This window comes from Ovis aries, chromosome 5 (genome assembly GCF_016772045.2).
Source record: "Ovis aries strain OAR_USU_Benz2616 breed Rambouillet chromosome 5, ARS-UI_Ramb_v3.0, whole genome shotgun sequence".
In the NCBI taxonomy this organism is placed as follows: domain Eukaryota; kingdom Metazoa; phylum Chordata; class Mammalia; order Artiodactyla; family Bovidae; genus Ovis; species Ovis aries.
In genome coordinates, this window is record NC_056058.1 from 13,382,432 (window position 1) to 13,404,606 (window position 22,175).

The 22,175-nt window shown below is 48.9% G+C and overlaps 1 protein-coding gene across 2 annotated transcripts in view; it reads left to right on the top strand.

Moving 5' to 3' along the window:
- Nucleotides 1-21,825, top strand: part of LDLR (low density lipoprotein receptor) — a 34,488-nt gene extending 12,663 nt beyond the window's left edge. Inside the window, exons 4-18 of one of the 2 annotated variants that reach the window (XM_004008531.5) lie at nt 2,493-2,879; nt 4,814-4,936; nt 6,833-6,955; nt 8,546-8,665; nt 9,288-9,413; nt 10,266-10,437; nt 10,539-10,766; nt 12,750-12,868; nt 13,148-13,287; nt 13,690-13,831; nt 13,946-14,098; nt 14,585-14,704; nt 17,895-17,972; nt 19,274-19,431; nt 20,087-21,825. In XM_004008531.5, coding sequence (XP_004008580.2) covers nt 2,493-2,879; nt 4,814-4,936; nt 6,833-6,955; nt 8,546-8,665; nt 9,288-9,413; nt 10,266-10,437; nt 10,539-10,766; nt 12,750-12,868; nt 13,148-13,287; nt 13,690-13,831; nt 13,946-14,098; nt 14,585-14,704; nt 17,895-17,972; nt 19,274-19,431; nt 20,087-20,122 — 2,225 coding nt within the window. In that variant the 3' untranslated portion in view covers nt 20,123-21,825. Of the gene's footprint in view, nt 1-2,492; nt 2,880-4,813; nt 4,937-6,832; nt 6,956-8,545; nt 8,666-9,287; nt 9,414-10,265; nt 10,438-10,538; nt 10,767-12,749; nt 12,869-13,147; nt 13,288-13,689; nt 13,832-13,945; nt 14,099-14,584; nt 14,705-17,894; nt 17,973-19,273 lie in introns of both variants that reach the window. The other variant, XM_060416284.1, reaches the window with a different exon arrangement.
- The last annotated feature ends 350 nt before the right edge of the window (nt 21,826-22,175 follow it).

Consider the following 22,175-nt stretch of genomic DNA (forward strand, 5'->3'; position numbering starts at 1 on the left):
TGCCATTGCATTCTCTGTTAAATAATTGAGATCACATCAAATCTTCAAGTTGAAAAAATATGAAACCCCCCGAGAGAGTATTTAAAAAAAAACAACAACCTAAAAAGTGAGTGTTTGCTTAGTGATGCATACCTAACCTTGGTTCTCACTGGGGAGCATTTTAAAATAAAAGGGATTGGGCCTCTTTTCCAAGTGTTTTATTTTTTCTTCCAGCTTTACTGAGATATAATTGACATGTAACATGGTGTGAGTTTAGTGTCCAGTGTGATGATTTTATATATATTGTGAAATGATTACCACAATAGGGTTATTTAACACCTTCATCATTTCACATAATTACTGTTTCTTTTGACTCTTTAATAATACCAGCATAAGCAACAGGTCCTATTGTATAGGGCAGGGAAACTATAGTTAATATTCTGTGATAAACTATGATGGAAAGGAATATGAAAAAGAATACATTTATGTATAACTGAGTCTCCTTGCTGCAGAGCAGAAATTAACACACCATTGGAAATCAACTATACTTCAATCCAACTTTAAAAAAAGAATTATTAAATTCCATGCACAATGGGGGAAAAAAAAAGATTGGCATGTATGTACAATAAAACTGAAGAAGTTAAAAAAACTAATAGTACCATCAAACCCAGGAGGTGGGAGGATGAGTGAAATAGAGGAGGGAGATTAATAGGAACCAACTTCCTCCTGTAAAATAGATAAGTCACAGTGATGTTATGCACAGCATGGTAAATGTAGTCAATAAGATGGTGATAACCTTGTAGGGTGACACACAGTAGGTAGACTTGGATTGGTGATCATTTTGTGCTATCTAAAGTCACTGAGTCACTCTGTTGCACACCTGGAAACTAACACAGCTTTGTAAGTCAATTATTCACCTAGTGCTCAGTCGTGTCCGACTCTTTGTGACCCCGGGGACTGTAGCCCACCAGGTTCCTCTGTCCATGGGATTTTCCAGGCAAGAATACTGGAATGGGTTGCCATTTCCTTCAACTTAAAAAAGTCCAGTATGGGCTTCCCTGATAACTCGGTTGGTAAAGAATCTGCCTGCAATTCAGGAGACCTAGGTTCCATCCTTGGGTTGGGAAGATCCCCTGGAGAAGGGAAAGGCTACCCACTCCAGTATTCTGGCCTGGAGAATTCCGTGGACTGCATAGTCCATGGGGTCGCAAAGAGTGGGACACGACTGAGCGACCTTCACTTTCAAAAAGTCCAATGTCATTGTAAATAAAAACAAGCAAATAATAATAATAATGGCAACAGTTTTTATTTTTATTTCTGGCTACTCTGAGTGGCTTTTGGGATCTTAGTTCCTCCACCAGGAATGGAACCTGGGCCCTTGGCAGTGAGAGCCTGGAGCCCTAACCACTAGGCTGTCAGGGAAGTCTCCAGCCATTTTTTTGTTTTGCTCTGTTTTTTAAAGCCGAAATTACCTCCTTTTCATTTTATAAGTAATACGGTGTGACATTTAAAGTGCTGTCTCTATGCTTCCTCTGAACCTGAATGCATTAGTTTCAGGGAGATATTTGAGCTGAAGGTCAAGGAGGATGATCACGTTTACTCTCTGGTATTTCAAAAACAACTGTTTCTCTAGTCGGATCAAAATATTCTACTTTACCTTCCTTCAACACCCAGTTTCCAAACGTTCAGAGCTGCTCAAGGACCACTAATAAAATGAAAGAGGCTTTGAATAGTAAAGTGAAGTGAAAGTCGCTCTTTGTGACTCCATGGTCTATGCAGTCCATGGAATTCTCTAGGCCAGAACACTGGAGTGGGTAACCTTTCCCTTCTCTAGGGGATCTTCCCAACCCAGGGAACAAACCCAGGTCTCTCGCATTGCAGGCAGATTCTTTACCAGCTAAGCCACAAGGGAAGCCCTTCAATAGTGAAGGAACACTTAATTGTAAGTTGCCTGCGAGAGTGCTCAAGTCCCTCAGTTGTGTCCGATTCTTTGTGACCCCATGCACTGTAGTCCGCCAGGCTCCTGTGTCCATGGGATTCTCCGGGCAAGAATACTGGAGTGGGTTGCCATTTCCTACTCCACTCAGCCACTTTTTTTAAACTAAAGTATATTTAATTTACAGTGTTGGGTTAGTTTTAGGTGTAGAGCAAAGTGATTCAGTTACACACACTCACACATACATTCTTTTTCCTATTCTTTTCCACTATATTTATTATAAGATACTGACTATAGTTCCCTGCACAAACTCTTAAATATAGGTTCCCGTGTACCTTTACACCCCAGTCCTCACAGTAACACTTTGAGATAGGAACAGATGAGAAAACTGAGGCCCCAAAGGGGGCCCAGGAACTGGGTGGTTGTTGGCCAGGTCCTCTGACCACCGCCCGGAGTCCACTCACTGCGCTCTGGCCTCTCCTCAGCTCAGTGTCCGCATCTGTGCAATGGGTTGGTGTCGGGATTGGGGAATGGTTTCCCCGGTGACCAAGCTGTCCTCTCCTTTCGGTCCCCGCAGCCCCCAAGACGTGCTCCCAGGATGAGTTCCGTTGCAATGATGGCAAGTGCATTGCCCCGAAGTTCGTCTGTGACTTGGACCTGGACTGCTTAGATGGCTCGGATGAGGCGTCCTGCCCCATGCCCACCTGCAGCCCTGCCAACTTCCAATGCAACAGCTCCATGTGCATCCCCCAGCTCTGGGCCTGCGACGGCGACCCCGACTGCGACGATGGCTCAGACGAGTGGCCAAAGCACTGCGGGAGCCCCCACCCATCAGGCCCCCCGCAGGACGACAACCCCTGCTCGGCCCTCGAGTTCCACTGCGGCAGTGGCGAGTGCATCCACTCCAGCTGGCGTTGCGACAGTGACCCTGACTGCAAGGACAAGTCTGACGAGGAGAACTGCGGTAGGGGTGCCTCGGAAATCCCCTCACCCAGGCTGGGGGCTCCCCCAGCAGGGGACAGAGAGGGGGCAGTGCCTTTTGGTGGTTAAATGATTCTGCATCACACAATAAGAAAGTCAGTCCTGGACTTCCTTGGTGGTTCAGTGGTTAAGACTCTGCTCTTCCAGTGCAGGGGTAAGGGCTGGATCCCTGGTCAGGGAACTAAGATCCCATGTACCTTAGCTCCGCCAAAAAAAGAAAAAGGAACATTGCTTCCAAAGGTCTTATCTCCAACTATAATAAATCCTTGATGGGATGATTCAGATACAAGAAAAGAAAGAGCTAATATCCGGCATAAAGAATATGATATCCAAAGATATCTTCAGATTATATTCAAGGCAACATGGTGTCAATAAAACATGATAAGCACCTAAAAAAAAAAAAATACCAAAAGTCGGTGCCATTTCATGTTCCTTTCGGTCATTCTGATCACATAGAGGACACTGTCTTGCAAAGGAGTTCCCTTTTGAATGCCTGTTTATTTATTTATTTTTAAAATGTATTATTTGAATTCATTTACTTACTTGGTTGTGTTGGGTCTTCACTGTTGCATGAGGGCCTTCTCTAGTTGTGGTCTGTGGGCTTCTCTTGCTGCAGAGCGCAGGCTCTAGGCACACAGGTTCAGAACTTACAGCACACCAGTTTAGTTGCTGTGTGCTGCAGAAGACCTCCCCAGACCAGGGATGAAACCCGTGTCCCCTGTATTGGGTGGCGGATTCTTATCTACTATACCACCAGGGAAGCCCCTCGAACCCTTGTTTAATTTATCTCTTGCCAAGAGGAGCAAACTGCAGCACACTGTACTCTTTTGGTCCAGAAAGGATCCAGGCCTGACTGGTGATGTCCAAGCTGTGTGACCCTTGGCCGGGGACGTAGCCTTACTGTGCTTTGATCTCCTCCCCTGTAGATGGAGCAACGGTGTTGGCCTTGGTGGACCTGGGTTACGACATAAGAGCACACACACACACAAACGAGTTCCAAACATTTGCATACTTATTTATCATCTTTTTTTCCCCACTGACCTCTTGAAATTGAATTTTCACATTGTCAGCATTTTTATAGTGAAATATAACCCATGGGAAAGTGCAGAAAGCATAAGCTTAGAGCTTAATGAATTAGGGTTAAGTGACAACCTGTTTGAGGTCAAGGTCTAGTCTGTGGTTAGAGTGATCCTATTCTAGTCACCACGTGCATCTGTCAAGATTGCATCATAACATCATTCTTTTCACTTAGTGTCAGCTCAGAAACATTTTTCATGTTCACAGTCTGAGTCATTGGAAGGGCTGTACGATACTCAGTCGTAATGACTTTTTTGGGAGTGGGGTTGGGCAATGGGCTTCACTGGTGGCTCAGTGGTAAAGAATCCACCTGCTAATACAGGAAATTTGGGATCGATCCCTAGGTCAGGAAGATATTAATTCCCTGGAGTAGGAAATGTCAACCCACTCCAGTGTTCCTGCCTGGGAAACCCCACGTACAGGGGAGCCTGGTGGGTTACAGCACACGGGGTCACAAAGAGTCAGACACAACTTAGAGACTTAACAACAACAACATCATAACTTACCTGGCCAGGCTTCTATCTAGATTGGGACCACATCATTGCTTTTCTGCCAAGAATGGCCTGCTAGCTCTGCCAGCTTTTTTATTTATTTACCTCTGCCAGGTCTTAGCTGTGGCATGAGGGATTTAGCTTCCTGACCGGGGATCGAACCTGGGCCCCCTGCACTGGGAGCACAGAGTCTTAGCCACTGAACCACCAGGGAAATCCCTGATCTGCCAACTTTTTAATGAATTTCCTGCATGCAAGGACAGACCAGAGAGAAATCTATGAAAATATAACGGTTGTGTTAGGGTGCTTTCCCTTTCTTATTCTCCACACTTGGCTCTTTCTTTCCCAGCTGTGGCCACGTGCCGGCCTGATGAATTCCAGTGCTCTGATGGGACCTGCATCCATGGCAGCCGGCAGTGCGACAGGGAGCCTGACTGTAAGGATCTGAGTGACGAGCTGGGCTGCGTCAACGGTGAGCCCCACCCCTCCAGGGTCCCGGGCTGTGGGGAGATGTGGGGGGAGGAGCACAGTGCCTCCCAGACAAGGGAGGAGCCTCCTGTGTGTCCTCGAGCAAGTTACTTGAGCTCTCTGAGCCTCACTTTCTCTAATCTGCAAAATGAAAACACACCCACTTCAGGACTGTGAGATTTAATGAGGCTGGAGAGTAAATAGCTCATGAACCTTTAAGCTCAGAGTTACGTGTACAGTACAATTCCACTTTGCTGAGTTTATAGTATAGCAGTTCTGCTCCTGGGAAACTTGTATCTGTGCACTGGGAGATAGGATGAGCAGAGTAGCACTGTCCTAACAGCAAAATAGTGGGAGCAACCAGAATGTTCATCAGCAGTAGGATTAGTGTATATATATATATATATATATGCCATGTTGCACGACATGTGGGATCTTAGTTCCCTGACCAGGGATCAAACCCACACACCTTGCATTGGAAGCTCAGAGCCTTAACCACTGAACCACCAAGGAAGTCCCAGCAGTAGAATTAATGTAAAAAGAAAAAAATTTTTTAATTGTGGTGAAATACATCTAGAGGCTTCCCTGGTGGCTCAGAGCAAAGAATCTTCCTGTAATGCAGGAGATGTGGCTTTGATCCCTGGATTGGGAAGATCCCTTGGAAAAGAGAATGGCAACCCACTCCAGTATTCTTACCTGGAGAATTAGGTGGGCTACAGTCCATGGGGTCTGGAAGAGTCGGACAGGACTGAGTGGCTAACACAACAAAAAAAACACATGTAACAAAATTTACTGTCTTAACCATTCTTAAGAGCATAGTCCAGTGGTGCTAAGTCACCATCCTTACCATCCATTGCCAGAACTCTTTCATCTTCCCAAATGGAAACTCTGTCCCCATTATACACTCACTGCTATTCTCCTTCCTTGAGCCCCTGGTACCCACCATTCTACTGTCTCTACGAATTCCTCTCCTCCAGTATTTGACCTTACATAACTGGAATCACAAATTTGTCTTTGTGTGACGGGTTTATTTCACTAAGCATCGTTTCCTCAGTGTGCATCCATGTTATAGAAGGTGTCAGAAATTCCTTCCTTTTTAAGGTGAAATAATGCTCTATTGTATGGATGGACCACATTTCGTTTATCCAGTCACCCGTGGATGAACACTTGGGTTGCTTCCACACCTTGGTTGTTGTGAATAGCGCTGCTGTGAACAGGGCTGCATGGAAATAATTTTAAACGGCAGTGTCATCACAGAGTGGAATATCATACAGCTGAGAAAAATGAGGCTCCAGCCCCTGTCTGCAGCCCAGGCGAACTTCATAACCTTGGGGTTGCAAGCAAGAAGGAAATTGCAGGAATTTAGCTGGATACAGTTATTAAGACTCAAAAGCAAGCAAAATTCAACAGTAGATTGTTTATTCATATATGTTTGACAGAACTATTAATGAAAAAATAAAGAAGTGGTAACCAAAATTCAAGATTATCATTACCTCTGGGGGTAGTAGAATGCGATGGCTTAGACCACTATAATAGTTTAGGTTGGGGCTGGAGAGTAGGAATTTTCAGCTCTGCAGGCCATGGTCTCAATTACATCTGCCTGACTCTGCTGTTATAGCGTGAAGTCTGCCACTGACAGTATATAAACCAATGGGCAGCGCTGGGTGCTAACAAAACTTTTATTTAAACAAACAGGCATCAGGCCAGTTTACCAGCCCGTGCTATTGGTGATATTCTAATTCTTAAGCTGAGTGGAGGCTTCATGTATGATCAGTAACTATTCTGTTTTACCACCAAATACATTTGTATCTATTCTTGCATAAATGATCATATTAATAAAAAGCACTAAGCCACCTCCTGTCAGCTGGAAGCACCTGACCCTCCTCTGTGGTTCTCACAGTGACTCTTTGCGAGGGGCCCAACAAGTTCAAGTGCCACAGCGGCGAGTGCATCTCCCTGGACAAAGTGTGCAACTCCATCAGGGACTGCCGGGACTGGTCGGACGAGCCCCTCAAGGACTGCGGTAAGCCCTGGGGTGTGGGCAGCTGATAGTGTTGAGGGTGGGGTTCACCACATTGAGAGTGTGTGATGTGGTGCTGTGAGGGGCCAGCCCTGCCCAAGCCCACAAGTGCTGTGACTGGGGCTGGACAGATTTTAGGGGGGAGCCTGGGAATAAGTGGATTGGCTTCTAAGCCTCAGTTTTCCCATCTGTAAGATGGGGCAGTAACTTCCCAGACATCCTAGGGCTGCTGGGGATCAGGTGTTGCAAGTATTTTCAGCAGCACTTTGACCCATGATTTGGACTTTCCAGTCCATAGTGTCTGCTGCAGCTCTTCTACTTGGCCTTTGTAGCAGGAGAGCACCCACCCAAGCCCATACACGTGCATTTGAATGCCTAGGGCCATGCTCCAATATTCTATTATGGATACAGACACTCGAATTTCATAGAACTTTTTTTTTTTTTTTTCATAGAACTTTTGAAACATTTTGCTTTTGATTCTTATTTTCTTTTCAACTATTTTAAAATGTAAAAACCATTCTTAGCTGTCAAAGAGCAGGTGGGGGGCTGGCTTTGGTCCACGCTTGGTACAGAGGGTAAGAGCATGGATTATGGAGCCCAGTGCCCTAGGTTTGCGGTGAGCCGTGTGATCTTAAACAAACTGTTTAACCTGGCCATGTTTGGTTTCCCCAGCTATAATTCTCTTGCCTTTAAGGTCATAGGGAGGATTTTGTGTGTGTTAGTCACTCAGTCCTGTCCGACTCTTTGTGACATCATGGATGAGCTCCTCTGTGCATGGGATTCTCCAGGCAAGAATTTCCTGTAGGAAGGATTTCCTGTAGGGAGGATTAAGTGAGTTAATACATGTATCTATAGTAAGTGGTATGTGGCTTTTATTTTTTATAATTAAAACATTTTTTAATTATGGTTAAAAAAAAACCCACAAAATTCATGGTTTTAACCATCTTTCAGTGTAGAGTTCAGGATGTTTTAAGTACATTCAGAGTGTTGTGTGACCATCACCATCCATCTCCAGACTAGTTCATCTTGCAGAGCTGAGTCTCTGTCTCCACTAACTCCCCCTTCCCCAACCTCTGCACCCACCCTCCTACCTTCTGTCTCTATAAATATGACCCCGTTAGGGGCCTCACGTGGAATAGTGCAGTATTTGTCCTTCCGTACGTGGCTTATAATTCACTCACTGTAACACCCTCACAGGGCTTCCCTAGCGGCTCAGCAGTAAAATAGCTCACTTACCATTGCAGGAGACTCAGTTTCCACCCCTGGGTTGGGAAGGTTCCCTGGAGGAGGAAACGGCAACCTACCCCAGTATTCTTGCCTGGAAATCCCATGGACAGAGGGGCCTGGGGGGCTACAGTCTATGGGGTCACAAGGAGTGGGGCAAGACTTAGCGACTAAACATCAACAGCATCCTCGTGGTTCATTCATGGTGTCACATGTGACAGTGGCTCTAGACCTCTTAGGAGTCATGGTAACGTCACCAGCCACGCAGTCATCGTGTTGGTTATGATGAGGTAGAAATAGTGCAGGATGTTGGGCAAGGGGTGGCTGGAGGCTAGGGTGTGACTGGTGCCCCTCCTGCATCTGGCACAGGGACCAATGAGTGTCTGGACAACAAGAGCGGCTGCTCTCACATCTGCAATGACCTCAAGATCGGCTACGAGTGCCTGTGTCCTGAAGGCTTCCAGCTAGTGGACAAGCACAGATGCGAAGGTGATTCCCAAGCCCCTGGCCCTTTCCTTGGAAGAAGAGGAGGGTCAAAGCCTCAGCCTCAGTTTTCCCGTCTGTTAAGTGGGTGCAGGTGCCCTCCTCACAGGACTGGTGCTTGAGCCAGCTGTCGCCAGCTTGGCCCTTGGGGAGCACTTGCTTTTGCCCTTTGGGGATTAATAATTAAGAAAGAAGTCTCAGCTGATGCAACTTCGCCCAGTTGACTGTGCCCTGAACTGAATGGTGAGGTTGGGGTCACTGTTAGAGATGATGCATGGCCATTTTCATGATTTCGGTGATCAGGGACTTCAGTGGCTCAGACTTCACGCTCCCAAAGCAGGGGGCTTGGGTTCAATCCCTGGTCAAGGAACTAGATCCCGCATGCTGCAATTAAGAGTTCATATGCTGCGATTAAAGATTTCACGTGCTGCAACTAAGACCCGGTGCAGCCAAATCAATTAAAAAAAAAAAAAAATTGGTCAGAACCTCCTGTCCTGGAGGTTTTCCTGAGAGGGGATGGGTTGTCCGCCATTTGCCACAGGGAGGCATGGCTCTTGGTCAGAGCCCATGGCTCCATCTGCGCCCTGCTGGAAAGATGCCCCAGTTCCCTCTGTGTCCCAACTCTCAGATATCGATGAGTGTCAGAACCCTGACACCTGCAGCCAGCTCTGCGTGAACCTCGAGGGCAGCTACAAATGCGAGTGCGAAGAGGGCTTCCGGCTGGAGCCCCTCACCAAGGCCTGCAAGGCCGTGGGTAAGTGCAGGGAGGTGGCAGGAGGGGTAGGCCATGTGGTAGGACTTTCATCATCCAAACTTTGCACCTGGGGGTAGAGCGTTTGCTTCTGAGACATCTGGCAAGTTGAACACACAGCCCAGTTAGCAGTCAGGCTAGGTGACTGCCCACGCTCGTCTGGCTTCTCTGAAGATGTAGATCAATCCCACTGGGGATGGTTTGCAGCTTCTGGTCTTGCAGGGGCTTCAGGGGACAAGAGATGGGAAGCCATGAGCCAGACAGCCTATACCTGCCCCAGCAAAAGGAATTTATACCAAAAAAAGCAAGTCCAGGACTTTCCTGGTGATCCCATGGTTGAGACTCTGTGCTTCCAATGCAGGGGGCTTTAGTTTGATCCCTGGTCCAGTAACTGGGATCCTGCATGTGGCATGGCCAAAAAAAGAGAGAGAAGGGGAAAAAAAGCAAATCCATTGAAAAGAGATCAAAATATAATACCTCAAAATGAAACAAAATAGGTGGCCCTGGTGGTAAAGAACCTGCCTGCCAATGCAGATGTAAGAGATGCGGGTTTGATCCCTGGGTGGGGAAGCTCCCTTGGAGAAGTAAATGGCAACACGCTCCAGTATGCTTGCCTGGAGAATCCTGTGGACAGAGGAGCAGGGCAGTCTATAGTCCATGGGGTCAAAAAGAGGACTAAATCAATTTAGCATGCAATGAAACAAATAGACATCATTGAGTTTCTTCTACCTGAAGTTTAGGTTAGAATTGCAACCATGCAGTGATTCTTAGAAGCACCTAAATCAAGAGATCCCAGGTTTCTGGAGGTCGGGGTCCCTTCCACTCTGCTGAACGCCCCCCTTCCTGGCTCCCCAGGCACCATCGCCTACCTCTTCTTCACCAACCGCCATGAAGTGAGGAAGATGACTCTGGACCGAAGCGAGTATACCAGCCTCATCCCCAACCTTAAGAATGTGGTTGCCCTGGACACGGAGGTGGCCAGTAACAGGATCTACTGGTCTGACCTGTCCCAGAGGAAGATCTACAGGTGAGCCTGCCCGCTCCCCCAGCCACATGCAGCCCCAGTCCCTGAGTGGATGGAGGGCCCCTGGAGCTGACACTCTCCTCTTCCTTCTCCTCTCCCCTCAGTGCCCAGATCGATGACGCCCCCGGCTTCTCCTCCTACGACACCGTCATCGGTGAGAATCTCCAGGCCCCCGACGGGCTGGCGGTGGACTGGATCCACAGCAACATCTACTGGACCGACTCCATCCTGGGCACCGTCTCCGTGGCTGACACCAAAGGGGTGAAGAGGAAGACACTGTTCCAGGAGGAAGGCTCCAAGCCACGGGCCATTGTGGTTGATCCTGTCCACGGGTGGGTATTCCTAGGGCTGGAGTTCACAAATGGATTAGAGCTCCAGATTGGGGGAGGTTTGGGCTTAGGTAGACCAGATGACCAGACCAGACCAGATTAGCTTTTTGTTTGTTTGTGGGTTTTTTTTTTTTTGCAGGGCGTAGGGCACAGGTTTCTCTTTATGTCTTTATTTATTTTCAAATGCCTGGCTCTTCATTGTTTTGCACAGGCTTTCTCTAGTTGTGGGGCACAGGCTTCTCACTGTTTCTCTTGTTTTGAAGCACAGGCCGTGTGGGCTTCAGTAGTTGCAGTTCCTGGGCTCCAGAGCTCAGGCTCAGTAGTTGTGGCACATGGGTTTACTTAACTCCAAAGCATGTGGGGTTCCCACATCCCCTGCACTCTCAGTGGGAGGGGGTCCATCATGGTGGGAATTTTATCATCTGAACTTTGCACAGGGTGGGGGCTGTAGACTGTTCGCTACATCCCCAAGACCTCTCCCAAGTGAACACACAGCCTAGTTAGTATGAAAACTAGAGAGACAATGTCCTTAAGAAATATTGAACACTTGAAAAAAAAACACATATACACTTCAGGCCAGCATTAGCCAAACAACAATTTTTGCAAATGAAGTGAAGATCGCCACCCTGTGGCACGCCCCCTGCAGGTGGGACCATAGCTGACTCAGCAGCTCCCGTGTCCACAGGGACCCCTGTGAAGGCATGGTCTCATCCCAAGTACCATGCCTTGCAGAGAACACCTGCTCCAGCACATTACATGTGTGTCTGGGAGGGCCTCTGGGGCTGGGAATTTCACAGCCTCAGGATGGGCAGCCTGTTCTGGCTGCAATCATTGGAGGAGAGGGAACAATGGGCCTCAGAGAGAAAACACTGGCGAAGCCACACTTGGCTGTGTTAGCACGGTGTCCACGGCTCAGATTGGAAGGGCCCTGGGATGAAGGTGGGCCCAGCAGGCCTTCATCCAACAAGACATGCCTTCATTTGGTGGAGGGTCATCTGGTCTACCCAGATGCCAGGAGAGAGAGACCCTCCCAGACACACACTCCACTTAGACTTGTATCACTTTTATATGCTCTGCTTTTATATTTCTCCCCCTAAACAGCAGGCACCACTACCTGGCTCTTCCATTTAGTCTATGAGTTTCCTTTCCTTTGGCCTGATGGGCCATGATTTATTTAAACTGCTCTCCAGCACATGGAAATTTAAGTTTTTCTCCCCTGCCTCACACAAAGTAGCCATGAATAGCTTGGAATGCCTTTGAACATGAGCCTTGCAATTTATCTGCAGGATAACATACACTTAACCTGGTGGTCCAGTGCTGATACTCTGTGCTCCCAATGCAAGGGGCATGGGTTCAATCCCTAATTGGAGAACTTAGATCCCACGTGCCTCACAGCCTTAAAAGATTAATGAATAAATAAATAAATTCGTACTTTACCAAAACAAATTTATAAAAGCCCTCAGGCTCAGAAAGCAGTGTTCAGAGAGCAGATTCCAGGGCCCCAGTCCCAACACTGGAATGAAAACCTCCTTTTGTTCTCCAAGGTCCCCAAATCTTGCCAGGTCTCACCAGGTTGCAGGCCCTGGAACCGGCAAGGTTGGTGGGGTTTAGTCGCTAAGTCAAGTCTGACTCTACAACCCCCTGGACTGTAGCCTGCCAAGCTCCTGACTGTCCATGGAATTCTCCAGGCAACAATACTGGAGTGGGTTGCCATTTCCTTCTCCAGGGGATCTTCCCCACCCATGGATCGAACCCAGGTCTCCTGCACTGCAGGCAGATTCTTTACCAGCTGGGCCGCCAGGGAGCAGCAAGGTTAAGTTAGAGGACCAGAAAGAACCCATCCAGGGCCTCCCCCAGTAGGGACTGCAGGGGCGGGGCAGGGGGAGGTTCCTGGCCTGGCTAATGCCAGGGAGAGAGCAGCTCTTCTGGTGCTCACAGCTTCTCTCCCTGATGTCCCTCTGTCTGTCCTTCCCGCTGCCTCCCCAGCTTCATGTATTGGACTGACTGGGGCACCCCTGCCGAGATCAAGAAGGGGGGCCTCAACGGCGTGGACGTTTACTCGCTGGTGACCGAGGACATCCAGTGGCCCAATGGCATCACTCTGGGTACATTGTGGGGACAGTAGTCCTTGGGGTCAGGCAGGGTCTGGAGGAGAGATGACCAGGGGGCTCCGTGACAGTGTCAAACCGGAAACTCAACTCTCCTCTCCCCACACCACACCTGCATGCGTTCGGGTGGGAGGGGGGTGTGGATCTGAATGGCTTTCCCAGGCGCTGGGTCTGGTTGGGTGGGAGGTTGGTTCCCTCCTGCGAAGAGCGGGATGCCCAAGCCCCAAGGCTCGGGCATCGCCTGTGACCTCTCCTTGCCCCCACTGTGGGTTCTAGATCTTTCTGGAGGCCGCCTCTACTGGGTCGACTCCAAACTGCACTCCATCTCCAGCATCGATGTCAACGGAGGGAACCGGAAGACCGTGCTGGAGGACAAGAAGAAGCTGGCACACCCCTTCTCCTTGGCCATCTTTGAGGTGGGGGCTGGAGGCACGCAATCACTCATTTTTTTAAACTAAGAAATTTTTAAAGAAAAAAGGCTCTGGAAGAGAGAGATGGCCAGGCAGCTCTGAGAGAGTTTATAACCCAAAACTCAGTTCTCTTCCCCCGACACACCTGCCTGCAGTTCAGGCTTGCAAGTTGGGGCAGGAGCTGGGGGGATCCAATGATTTTCCCCGGTGCTGGGTCCTCGGGATGGGGCCCTTCCTCCTTCGGGGAGCAGAATGCCCAAGTCCTAAAGCCCCCAACATCGCCTATGGCCTCTCCTTGCTCCCTTGCCCTGCCAGCTGCACCCCCGTGGACCCATTTGGAGGGGTGTGGAGCCAGTGGTCATGTCCCCTATGGTTGATGGGGATTGTCATTTTCCTTATGCCCTGTAGGATAAAGTATTTTGGACGGATATTATCAACGAAGCCATTTTTAGTGCCAACCGCCTCACAGGCTCAGACATCAGTCTGATGGCAGAAAACCTGTTATCGCCGGAGGACATTGTCCTTTTCCACAACCTCACGCAGCCGAGAGGTAAAGATGGGGTGGCCTCCCCCACTGCCTCCACTTCTCTGCCTGTGCTCTGGAATGTTCCAGAATTTTTCTGACCTCATTCTCATCCTGCCTCCCTGCCTTTTCCCGCCGCAGGAGTGAACTGGTGTGAGAGGACTTCCCTCCGCAATGGCGGCTGCCAGTACCTGTGTCTGCCGGCCCCACAGATCAACCCCCGCTCACCCAAGTTCACCTGTGCCTGCCCCGATGGCATGCTGCTGGCCAAGGACATGAGAAGCTGCCTCACAGGTGGGGATCGGCCTTCTGCCACCCTTGAGGGTCGGCCCTACAGCCTTTCTTTGCTCATCTGTCAAATGGGAGAGCAAGGGCCCTGGAGGCTGTTGTAAGGCCTTTCTCAAATGCTGCGTACATCAGCACTGACTAGCAGGGAGATGGACTCAGGTCCAGTTCTCTCTTTCCCAGCCCTCTTTGGCAGGGAGGCCCTGATTTTAGTTGCAGACATTAAGGGCAAATGCAGCCCCTTTTTCGGTCTCTGCATCCTCAGAGAAAGTCCCTATTGGGGGTCAGTGTGTCTGTAACACTTACGAATCTCCCTTTTGAAAGACAACGTGTAATATAATAACATAGACATTAGTGGGTTTGTATTTTCACTGCATTTGTCTTCAGTTATTTCTTTGTGGCCCATGGCACTTGCTTCCTACCTGTTTTCAGAAACAGCACAACTCTCTTTGGCGCTCAGGCCACAGGGCACTCAGGAAATGTTTATTCTTTCAGAGTCTGAATCTGCAGTGACCACTCGAGGACCCTCCACGGTCAGCTCGACAGCTGTGGGGCCGAAGCGCACATCCAGCCCTGAGCTCACCACAGCCGAGTCGGTGACAATGTCCCAACAAGGTAAAGCCTGAGGCCACCTACCCCCCCGCTCCCTGCACCAGTTCATTGATAACCAGCATCTCTGTGAAGAGACAGAGTGGGTTTAATCTTGGTTCTTTTGCTGACTGTCTCTGGCATGGCTTGTGCCTGTCTGAAGCCTCAGTTTCCCTACTTGGAGCTAATAACAGTGCCTGCCCACCTCCCTGGAAAAGTGGGGATCACATGAGCGTGGGAAGAACCTGAAGTTTCAGGTGTCTGCCCAGCAAGGCCAGGACTAGTGTGAGGCAGGTCAGGTACTCCCTGGGGTAGTGCCTAAAGGGGGCACCAGAAAATCCAGGATTCAGATAATATTTTAATGCAATTTTTTTTCATTTTTTAGTTTTTCTTTTATACTTTAAAAATTAATTTATTTCTAATGCATTATTATTTTTTAATCAAACTGTGGCCTGTGGGGACAGTCCTGATAAATAAAGTTTGCTTGGTCCCAGTGAGGCAGGTTTTGCAAAGTGTATCATCAGATCCTGTTTTCCTAAAAATTTTGCTCTTTTGTTCTTCATGAGATATTGGCATTAATTTTTGTTTTCTTTTCTTTTTCTTTTTTTTCTTGGCCATGCCACGTGGCTTGTGAGATCTTGGTTCCCCAACCACGGATTGAACCCAGACCCTCAGCAATGAGGGTGGAATCCTAACCACTGGACCATCATCCAGGGAGTTCCCATTGGCATTAATTTTGATTTTTTAAAAAATGCATTATAATGTTACTGGTTTACTGACTTTGGGGGGGAATCCCTTTAAATTTTGTGACTGAGGCGAGTCACAAGATTGCTGGGAGAAATATCAATAACCTCAGATATGCAGATGACACCACCCTTATGGCAGAAAGTGAAGAGGAACTAAAAAGCCTCTTGATGAAAGTGAAAGTGGAGAGTGAAAAAGTTGGCTTAAAGCTCAACATTCAGAAAACTAAGATCATGGCATCCGGTCCCATCACTTCATGGGAAATCGATGGGGAAACAGTGGAAACAGTGTCAGACTTTATTTTGGGGGGCTCCAAAATCACTGCAGATGGTGACTGCAGCCATGAGATTAAAAGATGCTTACTCCTTGGAAGAAAAGTTATGACCAACCTAGATAGCATATTCAAAAGCAGAGACATTACTTTGCCAAGTAAGGTCCGTCTAGTGAAGGCTATGGTTTTCCTGTGGTCATGTATGGATGTGAGAGTTGGATTGTGAAGAAGGCTGAGCGCCGAAGAATTGATGCTTTTGAACTGTGGTGTTGGAGAAGACTCTTGAGAGTCCCTTGGACTGCAAGGAGATCCAACCAGTCCATTCTGAAGGAGATCAGCTCTGGGATTTCTTTGGAAGGAGTGATGCTAAAGCTGAAACTCCAGTACTTTGGCCACCTCATGCGAAGAGCTGACTCTTTGGAAAAGACTCTGATGCTGGGAGGGATTGGGGGCAGGAGGAGAAGGGGACGACAGAGGATGAGATGGCTGGATGGCGTCACTGACTTGATGGTCATGAGTCTGAGTGAACTCCGGGAGTTGGTGATGGACAGGGAGGCCTGACGTGCTGCGATTCATGGGGTTGCAAAGAGTCGGACACGACTGAGCGACTGAACGGAACTGACTGAGGCGAGTCACCAGTTCCCTTCTTAGTTTGCCCTCAAGGTCTTAACTCTACCGCTTCCCCAGCTTGCTTGCTTGGAGACACGCCGTTCACTGCTTTTTCCAGCAGAGGGCGCCCGACCCCGTTTTTGAGCAGTCCGGAAACAGCACAGGCTTTTCTGGCCAGGAAAAACAAAAAAAAAAGCACATTAGCAAGTTTCAGACATTTTTTTTTTCCCTTTCAAAGTAACTGAATCCTTTGTTCCACCATAAAGGGGATATAACAGGAACTGTATGGTAGAGAGAGGCCCAGAACCTTTTTCGATTGAAGTGCTATTGCTTGAAATACCATTTCACAGACGGGCCCATCTGGGGCTTCTCCAATTTGGCAAAGGAGCTCTTTTAAAAGAAAAATTTCTCAGGGTCACTGCTGCTACTGCCCTAAATTATTTTTGTGGTGAGGTTTCTTAAGCGCAAATGTAAAACTGGATACAAACTCTGTCCAAAGCATGTATGACAGCTGGTAGATATGGATTTGAATATAACTGGTGATGGTTACTACTGCTCACTGGCTTATCGTGTGGCTCAGATGTGGCTTGCATGGTCTTCACAGCGCATTGGCCTGTTTGGAGGCCTTTATATTTTCACTCACACGGGCCCTCACGTTGTCTGGCCCAGGTGCACACATGTGATAATATAACGATGTCACCTCCAATATCTCTTTTTTTGTTTGTTAGCTTTTTTTGATGTGGACCATTTTTTTTTAAAGTCTTTATTGAATTTCTTACAATATTGTTTCTGTTTCATGTTTTGGTTTCTTGGTGGTGAGGCATGTGGGATCTTAGCTTCCCAACCAAGGATCAAACCCACACTCCCTGCATTGGAAGGCGAAGGAAGGTGAAGTCCTACCCACTGGCCCACCAGGGAAGTCCCTTCCCCAAATATTTATTAGCCAGGGCCAGCTGGCACAGGACTATGGGTCTTTGGTGCGATCCAACCCAAGCATTGAAATTGCTGAGAATTATGGGGACAGAAGGTGACCCCTGCCCTCATCCACAATAGGCTCCTTGTCATCAAATGCAGGGGCTTCCCAGGTGGTTCATCTGCCAGTGCAGGAGATGTGAGTTCCATCCCTAATCAGGAAGATCTTCTGGAGAAAAACATGGTAACCCACTCCAGTATTTTTGCCTGGGAAATCCCATGGGCAGAGGAGCCCGGGGGACACTACTTAGCAACTAAACAACAACGACAACATCAAATGCAGAAGCAGGTTGAAAAATTCCTTCAGTGACCTCTCCAGCCCCTGGGAATGTATCCACAAGTTTTGATCTCAGAGACCGGCATCCCCCTTCCCTAGTGCCTCATAACACGAGCCCATAGGACCCTCTTAAATTCGGGCCATAATCCCAATTGCCCACAAGCAAGGCCTGGACAGAAGCCAGCCTGGCACCACTCAAGCCTCGGAGATACTCCAACTTCTTTGGACGTTTGAAGACGCTGGGAAGCGTCGGTTGTTCTCCTCTGCATGTTGACATCATACACCTGTGTTTCCCCACCTTTCGTGGTGCATCTGGGCCTCACTTTCTCCCTTCTCTCCCGCAGCCCTGGGCGATGTTGCCGGCCGAGCGGACACGGAGAGGCCCGGGAGCGTGGGTGCCCTGTACATCGTCCTCCCCATTGGTAAGCCTGTGGCCAGGCCTCCCCTGGTTCCTTGCTTCCTGCAAAATGACTTCAGTTCCCGGCAAGCCGTTCTGGTCCACCTTTCCTCCAGTAATCAGGTGGCCCCATTGTGTGTCCTATTTATCACTGAGCAACCCCCTTCCTAGCTTCATTCACTAAACAAATACAGTTGAGCGACTACTGTATACCAAGGCCACTTCTGCACACTGGGGACAGAGCCCAGAGAGAAACAAACATCCGCCCCCTTGGAGCTGAGAGCAGAGTGGGACATCTGAGATGTCACATGGGAGGAAGGGGGACTGGGCCAGGGTTCCTGTTGTGACTGATGGGCACTTTCATCAACACCCAAAGGATGGGAAGGCAGGGGTACCTCCTGATGAGTTGTTCTGTTTCAGGGGGCAGCTTGGAGATTTCTACTTTCCTGACCTCACCTGTCAATCATGACTTGGTTTGCATCATACCTATTTTTCCTTTTTGAAAAAAAAAAAAAAGTCCTTCCAAGGTGTCCTTTCACAGAGGCCAGAGATCTAAGTCCCCACCCGTTGTCTGGCTGAGGGTTGATACACTTGCGCAGGGAGGCCCTCACCTCCCTTGAGGCTGCTCCAGGGTGATGCCCACCTGGCATCTTCCCACCCTCTGGGCACCAGCCAGGATCTTTCCAGGAAATGGCACCCCAAGACCCACCATCAATGATGCAAAGAGGGATCCCGCATTATCCGCACTCACGCAGAGGCAGAGTGTGCTGTGGTGGCCCCGAATTTTGAGAACAATCCCATTTGTGAAATGAAGTAAATGACGTGTGACTAATACACAAGAAACGTGGAGAAATTGACAATAGCCTTCTTGTCATCAAATGCAGAAGCAGGTTGAAAAATTCCACCAGTGACCTCCCTGGTCACTGGGAATGTGCCCTAAATCTTTGGTCTCAAGAGACGGGCAGCTCCTGACCCAGTGCCTCATAATGCAAGCCTACTATATACCCAACAATAGGTTAGCGGGGGCGAGGCAGTCACAGTGGTTTCAAGCTAGAGATTTGTTATACTCACTGATGGATTTTTTTTTTTTTTACACTGGGCAAGTATTGTCTTTTTTCTACGTTTTGCAGGGCATTTGGGAAGATCTTAGTTCCCCAACTAGGGTTGGAACCCACTTTTCCTGCAGTGGGTCTTAACTGCTGGACCACCAGAGAAGTCCCAAGTATTAGGAAATTGGAAAAATACAAATAATAAATTGGGAACAAAAACATTTCCCCGTGAAAGGGCCTGGCATCTGAAGGCAGCACCCGTCCCCTCTCCCCGCAGCACTGCTCATCCTCCTGGCCTTCGGGACCTTCCTCGTCTGGAAGAACTGGCGGCTGAAGAGCATCAACAGCATCAACTTCGACAACCCTGTGTACCAGAAAACCACGGAGGACGAGGTCCACATCTGCCGCAGCCAGGACGGCTACACCTACCCCTCGGTGAGCCGCCCCGCTGGGGACCTCGCCAGCACCGGTTGTCTGTCTGAGTGTTCCTCATGCCTCCTAAAGGCCAGGCCCTCCTCGAGAGCGGACGATCTCACAGAGTGGGGGGCATGGGCGGGGGGCGGCAGGACTAGAGGATAAGCCAAGGAAACATAGGTCCGAGGGTGAAAGCCGGAAGGGGGACAGAGTTTTTTTGTGGGAGGTCTGGGAAGGAGGGGAGGCAACTTCAGATAAGGTGGCCCAGAAGGCTTTCTTGAATAGGGAGTGTACGGAGTGCAGCAGGCACCACTTGTGCAAAGGCCCTGTGGCTGAACCCTCCCTGAGTGTGTGAGGGGCAGAGAGTGGGAGGGGAGGAGGCAAATGGAGCAGGACGCTGTGGGCCTATTGGAGCACCAATGCTGGGAGCGAGATGGGCGCCACGGAGCCACATGACCAGACTTGGGTGCTCACGGGTGCCCCTGGTGGTTGTGTGAGGATCAGGGCTGGGCCAAGTTCCAGAGCCCCGAGACGAGGGTGGAGGCCTTCGTGCGGGTCCAGGGGTAATGAGGGGGGTGACCTGGGGGACCAGGAGAGAGTCAGGCGTGGGTGGCTTGTGGCCATGTTTACTGGATGTTGGACTGATCGTTTCCGGCATTTACTGTTTTGTTGACAGAGACAGATGGTCAGCTTGGAGGATGACGCGGCATGAGCTGCTGCCTTGAGTCCTCTCCCTCCCTGGAACCTGCCGCTGGTCACTCAAAGGCAGCAAAAACACTTTCTCCCCCGACCCTTGACCTGCCCCCAACCCTTCCTGAGACCTCCGCGCCAAAAGCACTGTTGGGGACTGCAGCCTGTCTGCCTGTCTGCCAGAGCTTTGTTTTATATATTTATTTTTCTGGGAGGCAGAACAGGCATCAGACGGCACCCACGGGCAGCAGTTGGGTTGCTTTTTTTTCTTCCTTTCTTTACATGTGAAGGAGAAAGGCAGAACAGCTGGGGAATCTGTCTTCTCCGGGAATCTCTGAGCTGCTCTCCTTCTAGACACACTCCTTCCTGGAGGGAATGGCAGACAGACACGGAGCCGGAAAGCTAGTGGCTTTGAACGCACGAAAGCAGGTGCTACCCACAGGGTCCCAGGTGGCTGCTGTTGCCACCTACCCTCTAGCCCAGGCCCCACACTCAGGACTGAACGTGTTTACTTCTGCCAGGCAAGCCTGCGGGATGGCCAGAATTGGTCTGCCACCCCCTGGTCAGGATCAAACTAGGGTTTTCCAAGCAGGGTTTGTCCTCCACTTAAGCCAGGAGGGGACCCTGGGTCCAACCTTCCAGGAGTGGCACCCGCTGAACCCTATTCATTCACCAAAACCCAGATCATCCCCAGAGAAAACAAATTCGAGCCACCAGTCGCCCTTAACGTACATGTATTAAGTGCCTGAGACCCCCTTACTTTGTGCGTGAAGATGAGCAGTTCCCACCTCTAACTATCCGTCTGTCTGGGAGTGGGTATCTGGACCCCATCCCTGCCCCTTGCACTTTTTCAGTTCAGGGTCGTACACTGTGTAAAGTCGACATTCTATTATTATTTTGCACTACTTTCCGTTCTGGTTCCCTTCTGGCTGCAAAGAGTCTGGGTTGATGATTGGTACCAACCTGGCCCCTCTCCCAGCATGTAGGGAGATGTGTGTGCGGTGGCTTGATCATGACTTCAAAGCCAAGATTACGACTAGATGATCTGCCTACTGTTTCCACTTCTAGGCAGAGGCCACTGAGCCATTCATATCCCCGACAAGCCCGTCATGGTTGGCTGGTGTCCATCTGAAACACGCATGGCCGGTCTACCCTGTAAGATGTGCTCTGGGCGCAGGAATTTCATGGGATTCATTAAACAAGAATGCTTTCTGAAATTGCCACACATATCATATTTATGACCACTGGGGGGGTGGGGGTCGGGTGGGGGGCAGCCTCCCATGGAAACATCTGAGTTGATTGGCTACCGTACAGCCACAGAACACGGCACGGCTGCCGGAGACTGTGAACACCTTTTCTCTTTCTGAAGCATGTAAATAACACCCCCACCACCGCCATGCAGACAGGGGGGATTTTTTGTTATGTTTGCACTTTGTATATTTGTTGAAACATTTCTCACTTACGTGTATATATATATAAAAGAAAGATCTATTTATTTTTGCAAATCCTGGTTGCTGCAAAGATGCCTCGTCTTTCTGTACAAAGCTTAGTTGAGCGTGCCGTGCACAGCCCTCTTCAAGAGAATCAGGTTCTATGTTGTATATATGAGTTGCTTTTTGAGGATGGGTGTCGCTTTTTAAACCACTGTATAGAATGTTTTTATAGCCTGAATGCCTTACTGTGATCAATTATATTTCTTAAATAAAGTATTTGACTAAACCGGAAGTGCTTTCTTCTGCCTTTCTCTGGCTCCCTCCATCTGTTGATGGACAAGACTACCCCCAGGGAGAAGGATCTGGAAAGGGAATATTTTCCTACAGCGTCAACACAGGCTGCAGCCTCTAAGGGGATATTGTGCTCAGCTGGGGAGCAGCTCTGCTGGGTGCTGAACTGAAGTTTTGCTAAATTTCCTGCTTATTCACTCATTCAACAAATATTGGGCACCCCTTGTGTGCCAGTTCATGTTCAAGGAATGTGGGACACTGCAGTAAGAGTCTATGCCCTCAAGGAGATGACATTTTAGAAGAGGAAACAGATACAAAAAATTACTTTAAAAGATTATTCTAGAAGGATAT